The sequence below is a fragment of the Watersipora subatra genome, chromosome 4 (genome assembly GCF_963576615.1).
Source record: "Watersipora subatra chromosome 4, tzWatSuba1.1, whole genome shotgun sequence".
Taxonomy (NCBI): Eukaryota; Metazoa; Bryozoa; class Gymnolaemata; order Cheilostomatida; family Watersiporidae; genus Watersipora; species Watersipora subatra.
The window spans coordinates 1,174,527-1,189,271 of record NC_088711.1 but is presented as its reverse complement, the minus strand read 5'-3'; the positions used below and the strand labels follow the sequence as shown (position 1 = coordinate 1,189,271).

The 14,745-nt window shown below is 35.8% G+C and overlaps 1 protein-coding gene across 1 annotated transcript in view; it reads left to right on the top strand.

Annotated features, from left to right (window-relative positions):
• Positions 1-6: 6 nt before the first annotated feature.
• The window catches only part of LOC137395160 (annexin A7-like), a 72,232-nt gene continuing 57,493 nt past the window's right edge, over positions 7-14,745 (top strand). Inside the window, exons 1-6 of the mRNA XM_068081985.1 lie at positions 7-123; positions 555-632; positions 1,875-2,055; positions 4,372-4,437; positions 5,087-5,266; positions 12,203-12,486. Of these exons, the coding sequence (XP_067938086.1) occupies positions 19-123; positions 555-632; positions 1,875-2,055; positions 4,372-4,437; positions 5,087-5,266; positions 12,203-12,486 (894 nt within the window). The 5' untranslated portion in view covers positions 7-18. The remainder of the gene's footprint in view (positions 124-554; positions 633-1,874; positions 2,056-4,371; positions 4,438-5,086; positions 5,267-12,202; positions 12,487-14,745) is intronic.

Below are 14,745 nucleotides of genomic sequence, written 5' to 3'. Positions count from 1 at the left end.
TTATGATTCACATCTTCAATGACAGATATGGGAAGAAGCAGTAGTAGCAGCAGTAGCTCCTCAGACTCGTCTGATGATGAAAGGAAAAGGTGGAAGAAGCAGCAGAAGAGACAAAAGAAGTTGGTAAGTGGTTCTGTGGTGGAGAGCCAAGTGTACAGCAATATCTTATTCAATGGCTGCCTACTTTTTCATTTAGTTCTACATTGAATAGAACGGCCATTTTCGTGTTGGCTGCGATTAACTGTTCATTTTTGAGCTTTTAAGAGCTTGTCATCACATTTCGCATATTTTGCACCTACAACACAGCAGATTAAGACATGGTGAACCTTATGATACCAAATAACTGTAATGTAAATCTTGTTGCATGTCAACCTTTAAAATTTAGAACGGTAAATTTTGTATGTGTTAAATAAAAATAAGTTATATGCGCAAATACTTTTTATTACTTGGGCGACGAAGAGCGTTCATCTAGTATATGTATAAATACACGTCCATCTTTTTTATACATATATGTCTGGGTACATTCTTTTCAATAGTTGGCTTGTTGTTTTTAGGCCAAGTATGGACCTGGCTACTATGACAACAAACCAAAGAAACACGGGAAAAAGCACAAGCACGGTGGCCATGGTGTTGTAAGTATAGTTTTCTAACACATTCAGACAAGTTCAGACCATGGCTACTACCGTTTCTTTTATAGATATCACCAAGCAGATATACCCAAAGGGGATAAAGTTAAACTATCAAAAGCCTCTTTGTTAAGAAATAAAGTTATTGAAGTTATCGTTGTTGGTGTAAAGTTATTGAAGAGCTTTCCCCTTTGTACGCACAGGGTTAAACATATGCATAGGGGGTATACATAGGGTATCCAGATTTTATTTGTGTTCTTGTCATAATTGCATAAGATTATAGGGAATATGCTGTATTGGGGTACATGATAGTATGTAAGAACTGAGTCGAGTAAGTCTAGTTTGCTGTAGGTAAGTTTAACCCTTTTAATGTGTCATTAAAAACTGTGGCCCAAGATCTTTGTAAATAGTTCATGTTTGTTGGTTATAATAACCGACTGACTGCTTGCTGTATAACAGATGTTCAACTAATGCTAAAATATTTTTATTGGATTCGTCTGCTAGTCATTGATTCAGTAATTGATTCAGTAATTGATTAAGAATAATTACTGTGATAGAAAACTCTGAGTATAGTGATACTCGCAGGCCTGAACAATTGCTTATCTTTTCATTTGTCCTTTGACCCCCAGAAGGCAGGTCGAGGTGGGACATCCAAAAGCTCCTTACCAGTGCTGTTTTCAAAGCGCTGCATCTGTTGGAGTTGCACATATAAACATTATTCCCTAATCACTCAAGCTACACATCTGTACCAGACCAACTAAACATCTATATCAGTTCAACTAGACATCTATATCAGTACAACTAGACATCTGTATCAGTCCAACTAGACATCTGTATCAGTACAACTAGACATCTATATCACTCCAACTAGACATCTGTATCACTCCAAGACATCTGTATCACTCCAACTAGACATCTGTATTGATCATAGGGTTGTATTACTCTAACTGGACACTTAGCTAGACATCAGTCTAGCTAGGCATTTCAACTATTTTGAGGGCTTTCACAGACATTAAATATTTTACAGTTAGCAAGTGTTAGCAAGTGTTTCATTTGCCAACTTGTATTAAAGTTAAGAAGTGTTGCCCTTGGATTCACATGTATTAGTTGAAATTCAAACATCTAAATAATTTGGTATTCTTTCTGTTTGTTGCTTCCCATCAACAAACAACACGGTCGGCCGTCTGCTCTCTCGACACCTCTCTCTCGACTAGTTTTTATACATTTTTAGCCCTTCATCTCTTGTAGCCCGGCCAGTTTGCAGTAGGGACGGGACCTGCTCCATATGGTGCCTACCCACCTGCTCCAGGTGCCTATCCTGGCCAGCAGCCAGGAAGCTATCCTCAGAGTGGCTATCCTCCGACAGGTGGAATGGGCTATCCTCCTACTGGAGGATATCCTGGCTCTCAACCAGGATATCCTCCAACTGGTGAGAATCATAGACATCAGCCATGTTTGTTGTGATATCAAAGCAGAGATTTATTTGCATGCAATGCACATTCACTAGTATCCTCTGTCTACCGTTGTCATACCAGCAGTTCTCTGCCGCTGCTGCCAGAGATTATAGGCTTTTGAGGTTTTCCCATCTTTTTACCTTCGTGCAAGGACATTCAGTGAGACCTTTTACTTTACTTAATTCTAACATTCACTAGTGTTACACGCTACGAATTTTTGTTGTATTTTTCATCTTTGTAGCATGTAAATGGTTTCAAACGTCGCATATTCGAAGCAATTCGAATCTGACTCAAGGGGGGTACTTTTGAAAACATCCCATCAACGACGAAGTAGTGTGCATGATATAAACATTATTATATATAATATGTATTATATATAATATAATAATGTAATATATGTATAATATATATATAATATGTATTATATATATAATATATATATTATATATATTATATTATACATATATTACATTATTATATTATATATAATATATATTATATATAATATAATCATGTAATATATGTATAATATATATATAATATATATTATATGTATTAAATTGTTGCACAAATCTTTGCGAACAGAGGTTAGATTTTCGTTGTATTTATTGGTGACGTCCTTATAGCATCCCTACGCAGCTCTGTTTTCAACGCATGTGTTGTAAAAATATTTTAAAACACATTTATTTTAGGATGTCAAAACACATAAATTGTAACTTTTAAAATACAATATTTTAAATGTCAAAATGTGTAGGAAATTTTTTTTCAAATTCGGAGTTTTTTTCTAGAATGACGAATGCTCTGTTCTCGGTTGAGTTATCACAATAGTCTACCTAGCGGTTGCATTAAACATTTTGTTAAAGATTGATGGTTGAAGAGAAAAGAGTACGGCTGTGTACAACCAACTGGCAGATGCCGTAAATAGTTATTGTAAATTGAAAGGAGCCGATTGACATTTGATCCTAGACGCATTTTAATAGTGTCAGCCGCGATATAAAATATGCGCCCCGCTGTAGCTAAAAGTGCAACAGGCTATAGAAAATGATAATTTTTTCGTAGCATGTAAACTCATCAGCTATGTATCATGTAAATATGTCCTCATTCCTACGATCAAAACCACAACTTCGAAGCTCAAAAATTTGTAGCATGTAACACTAGTGATTGTCTTGGCTGTTAACCCCTTACTTTGGTCTGCTCTCTTATCAAATGCCAAACGAATAATCAGGGGGTAAAGATGATGGCCTGCTTTGCTAGTGGTCAGTGCACTCCATTAAAAGAACAGATCTGCGCTGCATGCATTTTAGTGCAATATTGCTCTATATGAATGCATTTTAGTGCAATATTGCTCTATATGAATGCATTTTAGTGCAATATTGCGCTATATAGATGCATTTTAGTGCAATATTGCTCTATATGAATGTATTTTAGTGCAATATTGCTCTATATGAATGCATTTTAGTGCAATATTGCTATATATTAATGCATTTTAGTGCAATATTGCTATGTATGAATGCTGCTGAAAAGGCTTTGAACTTGAGCGGTTTAATAAATCGACTTCTACAAGTAGGTAGAAACTAATCCAAAAGTGACAGTTGCAAATAATAAATTGAGCGGGTTTTTGAGATTTTTTTCATTTTTCAACTTGATAGTTTGTTATGGAAAGAATAAATTTATCACAATTGACAAATAGCGATTCATCATTCGCACTCAAAGGTAGCTTGTATACGCTGTGCATTAAATTTTGTTGATTCTGGAAGAAAGACTTCCATTTTTGACAGCATTGTGCACATATTATTTTTAAGTATCAATTAAATCATGGTGGAATCTTGGAAAAGTCATTTGCTATTGTCATCTAGGGTTTTCTTCACAATAAATTGATTTTCCTGTCTAGACTCGCTTTATCAGTGTTATGAACAATTGCAGATGTGGAGCATGTATCTTACTACGCCATTAATAATCTTTGTGGTCATTTGCTACTCCCAATATTTCTCAATAGCTTAATTTTTAACGCATTAATATAATTTAATGATTTTTACTAATAGGATTTGCACTGTAACAAAATTGAATAGCACAAACTTTCTTTTATGGAGTTGTCTTTTCATTTGTAAAGAGTTGAGTGGTACCTAGTTCACATGTAAATTAGATAGTTTCACACTCTATTAGTTGATGGTTGCTGAGTATACGGAGTAGTCTAGGTGACTTAATATTGTTCTAGTGAAACCTTGGAGTAGCTCAAATGTCTAGAGGGTTATAACATAGCTTAGAATTTCTCCTTATCCTATTGGTTACAGGTGGTGCTCCACCATTCTCAGCGCCTGGCCAGTACCCTCCTGGAGGCCAAGGTTTCCCAACACCTGGTGAGTCGTGTTACCATTGTTATTTACAAAACCATTTATTTACGGTATAGGAATTAGATCTAGGCCTGTTTCATTCCATCTGGTCTTTTAAAACACATGGAGGCTGGTTTCTTGCTCTAAGCCATTGCCTGAGTGGTTTGATTTGTAGGTAGTTCACAATACGCTCCTCCACCTCCTGTTACATATCCTGCACCCGCTGGAGCGGCCCCAAGAACTGTTGCTCCAGGGATGCCCGGTGCCCCGGCTGGGAGCTACCCTGCCCCTGGCGGTTATCCCCAACAGCCCCCACGATACTAACTCTAGTCATTAGTTTTAGGGCTATTTATATTAACCATCTACTGAACACTCACTTGTAGGATGGCAGAGCATCGCTTCGCTTCGCAATAGTCTTCTCATCTTTGTTATTTTATTTTTATATAATAGTTGACATAAAAGGGTGAGTTTATGCAGCCCAAGATTGTAGCCCAAGATAGACTGACTTCCTTCCCTTTTGCTTATAATCTGTCTTTTATAATGTTTTTTTTTCCTGATTTCATTGCAATAAAATAACAATTACAAATATAAAGGTTATATCGGAACTTCTGCCTTTGTGAATAAACTAAAGGAGAATCAACTTAGCTTTTCTCTTATTACGATCACGTGTTTCTAGATGCTGCTGGTGACTTGGGCTTCGGTGGCCCTCCAGCTGCAGCCCCCCAGCCTGGTGGTTTTTCTGTCCCACCTCAAACGGGCTACGGAGCTGTGCCTGGCGCTTCCATGACCGGTGGTGTTGGTTTTGATTCAGGTGTGGGTAGTTACCCTCCTCAACCCAGTGCCTACCCACAGTCTGGTGAGTCATCCATGGACCTTGTGTCTGTGCAAAGATAGACATAGTGCTGATTGGCAGGTTTACATTGTATTCAATATACGAGGATTCAATTATCGCTTATGATATGCTGGTCAGTTGGTCTCTTCAGTCTCTGTTTTACCATTTTCCTTGACTTAGACATATACTTACATACTAGCCAAGTACAAAATCTCTTGACCTATCGTACATACTCGTATGTTAGCCCACTTCAAAACTAAAGCAACTTCTTATACGTTCGAGCAAACACGCAATACTTGAATCTATATATATATAAATCTCAGATTTTTCATCTATCAGTGATTGTTCAGAGTCTGTCTTAGAGGTGGAACGAGACAGGTTTTTTAAGTTCGAGACGAGACTCGAGACACTGTCTTGTAAAAATTCGAGACACGAGACAGTAAAATAATGAGCATTTGGTGATGATTTCACTACACAAGTACTAGCTACTTGGTATATATAAAATTAAAAAAACTATTTTTAAATTGAATTTTCACCTGGTGTAAACGATTTAAATACAACATTTTAATAGTGATATGCATGTAGTTTTTGTAAACAAAAGTGACACAAACAGCTCTAAAATACCAAAGTTATATATTCTAAGAATTTTGAGCTTGATTGATCATAATTATTATAAACATATTGCTTTGTACATGTATATTTTTACCATCTATTGAATAGTTCTTACTTTTTGATGTAATGAAACCGATAGCCATCGCTCTACAAAGAAATACCGCAACTAAAAGAACACACGATAACACTTTCATTCTTATCGTTTCATGTATTCGTATTCGTTGTTTGTGTATTAACTGTAGTATGTGAATTATATTTAAATTGTACTCATGAATATATATTAATTACTGTATACATGCACATGTATATTCTTATATTGAGCTAACAAAACGTCATTGTTAACCGAACACGGACTATGGTCGACACGGCCTTTCGTTCGTTTCTCCGTGTCCGGGCAAGTTTTACCCGCGATTGGTAGTATATACGTAAAAGAGGCCCGAATTTTATGAAGGACAGTTGGTGTTTAGACACGAAACGATAAAATACAGACATTTTACCCGCAAGTCTTATTTATTAAATTGGATTATCCGAAGAGTAATTAGATACGACCCGGTATCTGTTTTAAGGACACAGAACCGAACTAAAATATAACAGGGCCGTTGTTCGGACTACATGATTAGACTCAGTGGCCAACATAATCAATAGCAACAGGTAGTAACGGACCAGGTATAACTTTAAAGGCAGTTGCCCGCAATCCATTACAATATATGGAGTTGTTGCTACCGCAAGAAGCCATGTTTTAACAACTGTGCGCAGGCGCTTTAGTTCTATTTCCTGTCTCAAGTTTGGCAATAGTTAAGTCGAGACGAGACCGATACGAGACGAGACAGGTCGATACTCGAGACGTCTCGTTCCACCTCTAGTCTGTCTAGCTATAGCTATAGTCTGTCTAGCTATAGCTATAGTCTGTCTAGCTATAGCTATAGTCTGTCTAGCTATAGCTATAGTCTGTCTAGCTATAGCTATAGTCTGTCTAGCTATAGATATTGAAATCTAGCAATGAAAATCCGTATCTCAGAAGCTTTGATCCTGGAACCTCTCATTCACAAGGTGACAAACTAACCCATTCAGCTACATGGGATGCAATGGATTCATTGGGCGATATGAGTCATTATGTGGGTTAAAATACGCATAGCGGCTCTGCATTATGCACAACGTCCCTAAAGCTTGCTCTCACGGTTCTTATTACTAAGTTTAGCAATACAGATACTAGCTTACTCAAATCAGCCAATGGCAACTACAATATCTGCCACTATTTATAAGCTGTTTTTAATACCCGTGCAACGCCGGGCATGCGGCTCTCACATAAAACAAACTGACAAGACAAGACTTCTCAGATGAAGTTGTGTCGCACCGCTAAACTATGATCAAATAAAAATTATAAAAATCACTAATAGTTGCAGTTGTAAAAATTGTGAGACTTGAAATGAAAGTTACATGTAATTCTGACAAAACTCAAATCAATTTTAATATTAATTTTATATTTAATGAAATGCAATATACTCCTGTTATACTCTTGCAATTATATCATGTTCACCCTGGAAAAGTCAATCTGCTCTTTCAATCACCCGATCAGCTTATTTGGGTTAGTAGAAGTAAATTATCAATAATCTGTTGCGATTAGCCCTAGCAGTGCGCCGTGGATATGCACATGCACTGTGACTTAGCACCCTCATTACTGAACACACTGAAGTTAGTTATGTGGTCGTTTGAGGAAAAAATTTCAGAATTCGTTACAAAGCACAAAATTAAGAATTTTAAACTTTTTGGTTATCATATAGGGTTTTACAAAACACTTCATTTCCAGGCCATTTCTCAAAAGTCAACTTATGCGCAAGTTGTAGTATATGTCATATGACCTCTTCACTTCTATTCTGCTTCCATCTATTAGTCTTGTATCTCACCATCCCGACTCCTCTTATTTAGCTGATGAGTCCTTATCAATCCTTATCAGTCTACCGCCTGTCTATTTTTATTGACGCCTAGCACTGAGTCTATAAAATTGTTTTTAAACAATAATGTGAAAAACTATCTACTTTTAAACTGATATTTAAAATAAGTAAAGAAGTGAGTAAATGGCATGATACTGTTGAAACAGTACGTATATTTTCATTAAGTGGCTGGTAGCAATGAGTTGTATTGTTGCTTTAAAACCGCTATATCCTGTTCTGATACTTTCGAATGTTATCAGTTGCAGTCATTGTTGTTAATAAACAGATGAGAGATTGTCATGGTACAGGTAGTCCACATTTAGTGACATAAATTCGTTCTAGAAACTATGTGAATAAACGAATTCGTTATTAAATAAATCTCAAGATGGTAAAAACTAGGTCAGATTATTTCATCATCATTCGGCAATATGGTATCTTTTACTTTTTTCCTCTTTCATATATTAAAGCCTTATTTACTCTTTGATAGTATATTAAAGTCGTGTTTAATATTTTTGGGATAAATTTTAAGGTTTTAGAAACCGAGGGTAGACTAGAATATTGGAAGTGAACAGACCTAGCGTTTTGGTCATTATTTGACAATAAATATGGTCGAGTACAACTGTGCATACGGTATTTTTTACTTTCTATTATTCTTTTATTTATAGTACAGCAGAACACTTGTATTTAGTGGTATTTATGGATTATATATATTATATATCATAACACTTGTATTTAGTGGTATTTATGGATTATATATATTATATATCATAACACTTGTATTTAGTGGTATTTATGGATTATATATATTATATATCATAACACTTGTATTTAGTGGTATTTATGGATTATATATATTATATATCATAACACTTGTATTTAGTGGTATTTATGGATTATATATATTATATATCATAACATCTGTATTTAGTGGTATTTATGGATTATATATATTATATATCATAACATCTGTATTTAGTGGTATTTATGGATTATATATATTATATATCATAACACCTGTATTTAGTGGTATTTATGGATTATATATATTATATATCATAACATCTGTATTTAGTGGTATTTATGGATTATATATATTATATATCATAACATCTGTATTTAGTGGTATTTATGGATTATATATATTATATATCATAACATCTGTATTTAGTGGTATTTATGGATTATATATATTATATATCATAACATCTGTATTTAGTGGTATTTATGGATTATATATATTATATATCATAACATCTGTATTTAGTGGTATTTATGGATTATATATATTATATATCATAACACCTGTATTTAGTGGTATTTATGGATTATATATATTATATATCATAACATCTTTATTTAGTGGTATTTATGGATTATATATCATAACACCTGTATTTAGTGGTATTTATGGATTATATATATTATATATCATAACACCTGTATTTAGTGGTATTTATGGATTATATATATTATATATCATAACACCTGTATTTAGTGGTATTTATGGATTATATATATTATATATCATAACACCTGTATTTAGTGGTATTTATGGATTATATATATTATATATCATAACATCTGTATTTAGTGGTATTTATGGATTATATATATTATATATCATAACATCTGTATTTAGTGGTATTTATAGATTATATGTACATGTATTATATATCATAACATCTGTATTTAGTAGTATTTATGGATTATTTTTGCGAATAATTTAAGGGTTTGTGGACCTACGGTAGGCTGTGTTAGATTTTCAGGACTCAATAGCCCACCGATACAATAGTGTTTATCATTTAGTTTTTTTCTCTCTGACATAGTACTGTACATATGTTCCTGTATGTTGTACGTACTGAAACTTCCTTCATTGTTTTATTAACCTATGAAATTCATTAAATTTAAAGCCATTGCACCGTCGCAATTACAATGGATTTGCGTTTAACGAATATTGCAGCAGTTCTGATGTCCGCTGTTGCCACGAGTTGACATTAAATGAATTTAGCGTTAAATGAACACTACAGTAGACACTTCTATACTTTAAACTTCCTATTATGTAAGTTTACTTAAATAAAAAACTTTATTGCGTAAGAAATTCCATATAATGTTAAGCGTCAAGCCGGTGCAAGGGCTCCAATTTGATTTAAAAAACGAAAACGAATCGAACTAAATGAATCTCCTAGTTAGGCATAAAAATATCGTTTTCTCTCTTGCCACAGTTCGGGGAGAAAGAGACATATACGGGCATCGCTATTAAATATACATGTACTAGTAACCTGGCCATGTAGCTCGCCGTCAGAGATCATCAGGTGTTCGGATAAAGCGCAGATAATAAGGTGTCGGTCTGCCAATTTGAATGTCACGAGTTGGAATGTCATTAAAAGCAATGTTTCATCCTAACCTCTAGCTTTGGACAGACAGACAGACTCTTATGATAGCAAAGATTTTTTTGCTTTGTGTTAAATAATAATTTGTTTCCTTTGCAGCCTGGATCTTAATATATAAAAAAGAATTTAAATTGACATTCAAGGCGTTAATTTAATGTAAAATTACCGTAATTATTAACCATAAACCAAGTGAATGTGATAAAAAGAGAAAAGTTGACGCAAAGCAAATATACCACAGTTACTGTACAGCCATTAAATTAAAAAGCTAAGTCTAGTTTTTTCCTTTTGGAAAGGCCAAAGGAGTGGGTTTAGGAAGATCTTAGAACAGATTAGGCAATTTACATGTACTTTACTGTTTATATAACATACAATTCTCTCAATGAATTACTTATGTTGTAGGAACGTCTACTCTACTTGTATTATTATTTATGATAGACTCTCATGTGTTAATTTGTGAACTTGACGTCTGCTGTACTTGTATTATTATTTATGATAGACTCTCATGTGTTAATTTGTGAACTTGAAGGCTTTGGCTAGCGCTTCTGTAGCTGATTTACTTGACTCGGTGTCCGTGTCGTGTGTCTGTCCAACTTGAACTTTAAGAAAGTATCACGCGCATTCATTAGTAATACTTTCCTTAGTTCATCAAGCAGGAGTTGGTCATGCAAAGCGAGAGCTTGCGAGCATTGTCATCTGAAGACCTAAGCTCTTCAGATGAGCTTTGCGCAAAACAATTTTGTAGTGATTCTAGCTAAGTATTTTGTTTTTCACCCATATTGTTATTATACTAGTACGCCGGCAGTCCGTATGCCATGAGAAATCGTCATGTGTAATAACTATGTGCACAATTATTCCTAGCTGTGGCAAGGTGGTTGAGTCTGAGTATTCTGGTTTGATCACGGGTGGGCAATATTTTTACTAACACTCTCAGCTTGGCGACGGATGGACTGGTACGGCTCCTATTATAGCTCGTCAGCGTGACGAGCGCCAAGCGTGAAACAGCTTTGTAGCTGCCACGAGAAATTTTAGACATAAAATCGTCTAATTTTAATAGACGCAACTTGCAGAGTTCTTTTTCAACTTAAAGGTTGACTTGCAACAAAATTCACATTACAGTTATTTGGTATCATAAGGTTCACCATGTCTTACTCTGTTGTGTTGTAGGTGCAAAATATGTGGAAATGTGATTACAAGCTCTTAGAAGCTCAAAAATGAACAGTTAATCACAGCCACACGAAACCGCCGTAGTTTGGATTCTCTTTCCAAAGCGGCTTAAATGTGACGTAATTGTGAGAGATGGTTTCTGTTTACACTTTCATGCAACCTTATTCATCGAAATATTTTCACAAATATACTTCACGCATTCGATAAAACCATGTCTATTGTTCTTACGCGTCTGTTTTATCGTCATTGTAATGCTGTCACTTTTAGCAGCGATATCTTATAACTTACTGTAAAAATTCATTTAATTTTGTAACCTTACCTCGAAAGAGTACATATCATTGTCTGATAATCATGACGAGCCTGTTGGTCACCTGTGATAATCGAAAAGTGCTGCAAAAATTATTTTCAAAGTATTGGGTCACATGATCAGATTACGACTTGACGATTAGTTCAAGCCGAAACAAAACTGTAAAGTAGCGAGCATCTATATTTGATACGGGGTCTTCGGTAAAACCCTAAGTGTTTGTCATAAACTAGTGCTACGATAAGTTTATATAGAGCTTTTTATTGGCCTTTCAATTCACATGACAAGACAATATCCAAACTGTCATGGCTACGTCAGAGAAATAAACGAATTCCAATCTACGGCGGCTTTTCGTTTTTGAGCTTTTAAGAGCTTGTAATCACATTTCCACATATTTGGCGCCTACAACACAACAGAGTAAGACATGGTGAATCTTTTGATATCAAATAACTGTAATGTGAATTTTGTTGCAAGTCAACCTTTAAGGTCTGCTCATTGTCTATCTGTGATACAATCCTCCATCTTCCTCTCATTTGAAAGACTTTATCATTGATTTTAGGTTACGCACCACCTCCTGGTCCGAGCAGTTACCAGCAGCCACCTGCCCAAGGTAGTTACCCACCACCGGCTCAAAGTGGTTATCAGCAACCACCAGCCCAAGGTGGGTATCAACCACCACCGGCTCAAGGTGGGTATCAGCAACCACCGGCTCAAGGTGGATATCAACTACCACCGGCTCAAGGTGGGTATCAGCAACCACCGGCTCAAGGCGGATATCAACCTTCAGCATCGACGCAAGGCAATTTTCAGCAACCGGCTGGACACGGCTCGGCACCATCGCAGGTAAGCTAGTGCAATTCTGCAGGTAAGCTAGTGCAATTCTGCAGGTAAGCTAGTGCAATGCTGCAGGTAAGCTAGTGCAATGCTGCAGTTGACAAGGCTGTTAATCTTTTAGTCGAACAGTTTCTCCTTGGCTCTTTTAAAAGACAGATCCAAGGTAGACTTGTGATATTAACCACTGATGCCCTACAATCTGGCCAAAAAATCTTGTATTCAATTTCTGCTCTGCTGTATAAAAGCTGTCCAGACTGCACCGCAACAACTTTTATGTGGTGTTGAAAAATGTCTTTGATACAAGAGATGGAAAATCATTGCTATGGGACTAAAGTCTACACAGTAACACAACATTACTTTGATTTGTACTATATGTGATAACTGTGGATGACAGGAGCACTTCATTCTTCATTTCTATGTCTAACCACAGCAAGCATATGTATTGTCTCTGTGCTATTTAGAAGGATGAAAAATTTTGATGAAAAAATTAGAATTATGAAGATTTTGTTGCAATCACGTAATTAAGAGTTGTCTGCTCTCTAATTTCACAAAAAATTGACAACTCATGTTCACAAAGAACTAACAACTCACGTTTTACTTTGCCATAGTTCCTCAAACTCACACGAACAGGTCACGCAATGATGTTATAGCATGTGAAGCTCGATGCGTGGGGAGGACAATGCTCGCAGTAATCTTCTCTCTCTCTGTACGTTGTTCATTGCACTGTTAGGACAAAGGTTTGATTTTGTAGGATTATGATTATTCTCTGGGTATAAAACTATGCATTACTGCAACTGGCTGCTTTTGCTTGTCAGAACATTATTAGTTTTTATTACATACAGTGATAAGTGAAAGGATGAATATATTTGTTCAGGCTATCTAAAGTGTATACTTAAATGGAGACACAAAAAGGCTGTTTTAGACATTAGATCCTTAGCTATGCGTAGAAGTCAACTTTTGACCATTGGTATTACATGTATAACATAGGAGCCCCATTGGTATTACACGTATAACATAGGAGCCCCATTGGTATTACACGTATAACATACGAGCCCCATTGGTATTACACGTATAATATAGGAGCCCCATTGGTATTACACGTATAATATAGGAGCCCCATTGGTATTACACGTATAACATAGGAGCTCCATTGGTATTACACGTATAACATAGGAGCCCCATTGGTATTACACGTATAACATACGAGCCCCATTGGTATTACACGTATAACATAGGAGCCCCATTGGTATTACACGTATAACATAGGAGCCTCATTGGTATTACACGTATAACATAGGAGCCCCATTGGTATTACACGTATAACATACGAGCCCCATTGGTATTACACGTATAACATAGGAGCCCCATTGGTATTACACGTATAACATAGGAGCCCCATTGGTATTACACGTATAACATACGAGCCCCATTGGTATTACACGTATAACATAGGAGCCCCATTGGTATTACACGTATAACAAAGGAGCTCCTTTGATACATAGATGAACATTGATACTAAATAACTGCAATATAGGTAATGTAAATTTTGTTGCAAGTCAACCTTTGAAGAAGTTTAGTGTCCTAAAAAAACTTTGAGAGCGCTATTATAGCACTTCTCTACTAAGTTGATCAGTTGATGGTGAACACTATCGCACTTTTCTACTAAGTTGATCAGTTGACGGTGAACACTATAGCACTTCCCTACTAAGTTGATCAGTTGATGGTGAACACTATAGCACTTCTCTACTAAGTTGATCAGTTGATGGTGAACATTATAGCACTTCTCTACTAAGTTGATCAGTTGATGGTGAACACTATAGCACTTCTCTACTAAGTTGATCAGTTGATGGTGAACATTATAGCACTTCTCTACTAGGTTGATCAGTTGATGGTGAACACTATAGCACTTCTCTACTAAGTTGATCAGTTGATGGTGAACATTATAGCACTTCTCTACTAAGTTGATCAGTTGATGGTGAACACTATAGCACTTCTCTACTAGGTTGATCAGTTGATGGTGAACACTATAGCACTTCTCTACTAAGTTGATCAGTTGATGGTGAACATTATAGCACTTCTCTACTAAGTTGATCAGTTGATGGTGAACACTATAGCACTTCTCTACTAAGTTGATCAGTTGATGGTGAACATTATAGCACTTCTCTACTAAGTTGATCAGTTGATGGTGAGCACTATTAATAGCACTTCTCTACTAAGTTGATCAGTTGATGGTGAACACTATAGCACTTCTCTACTAGGTTGATCAGT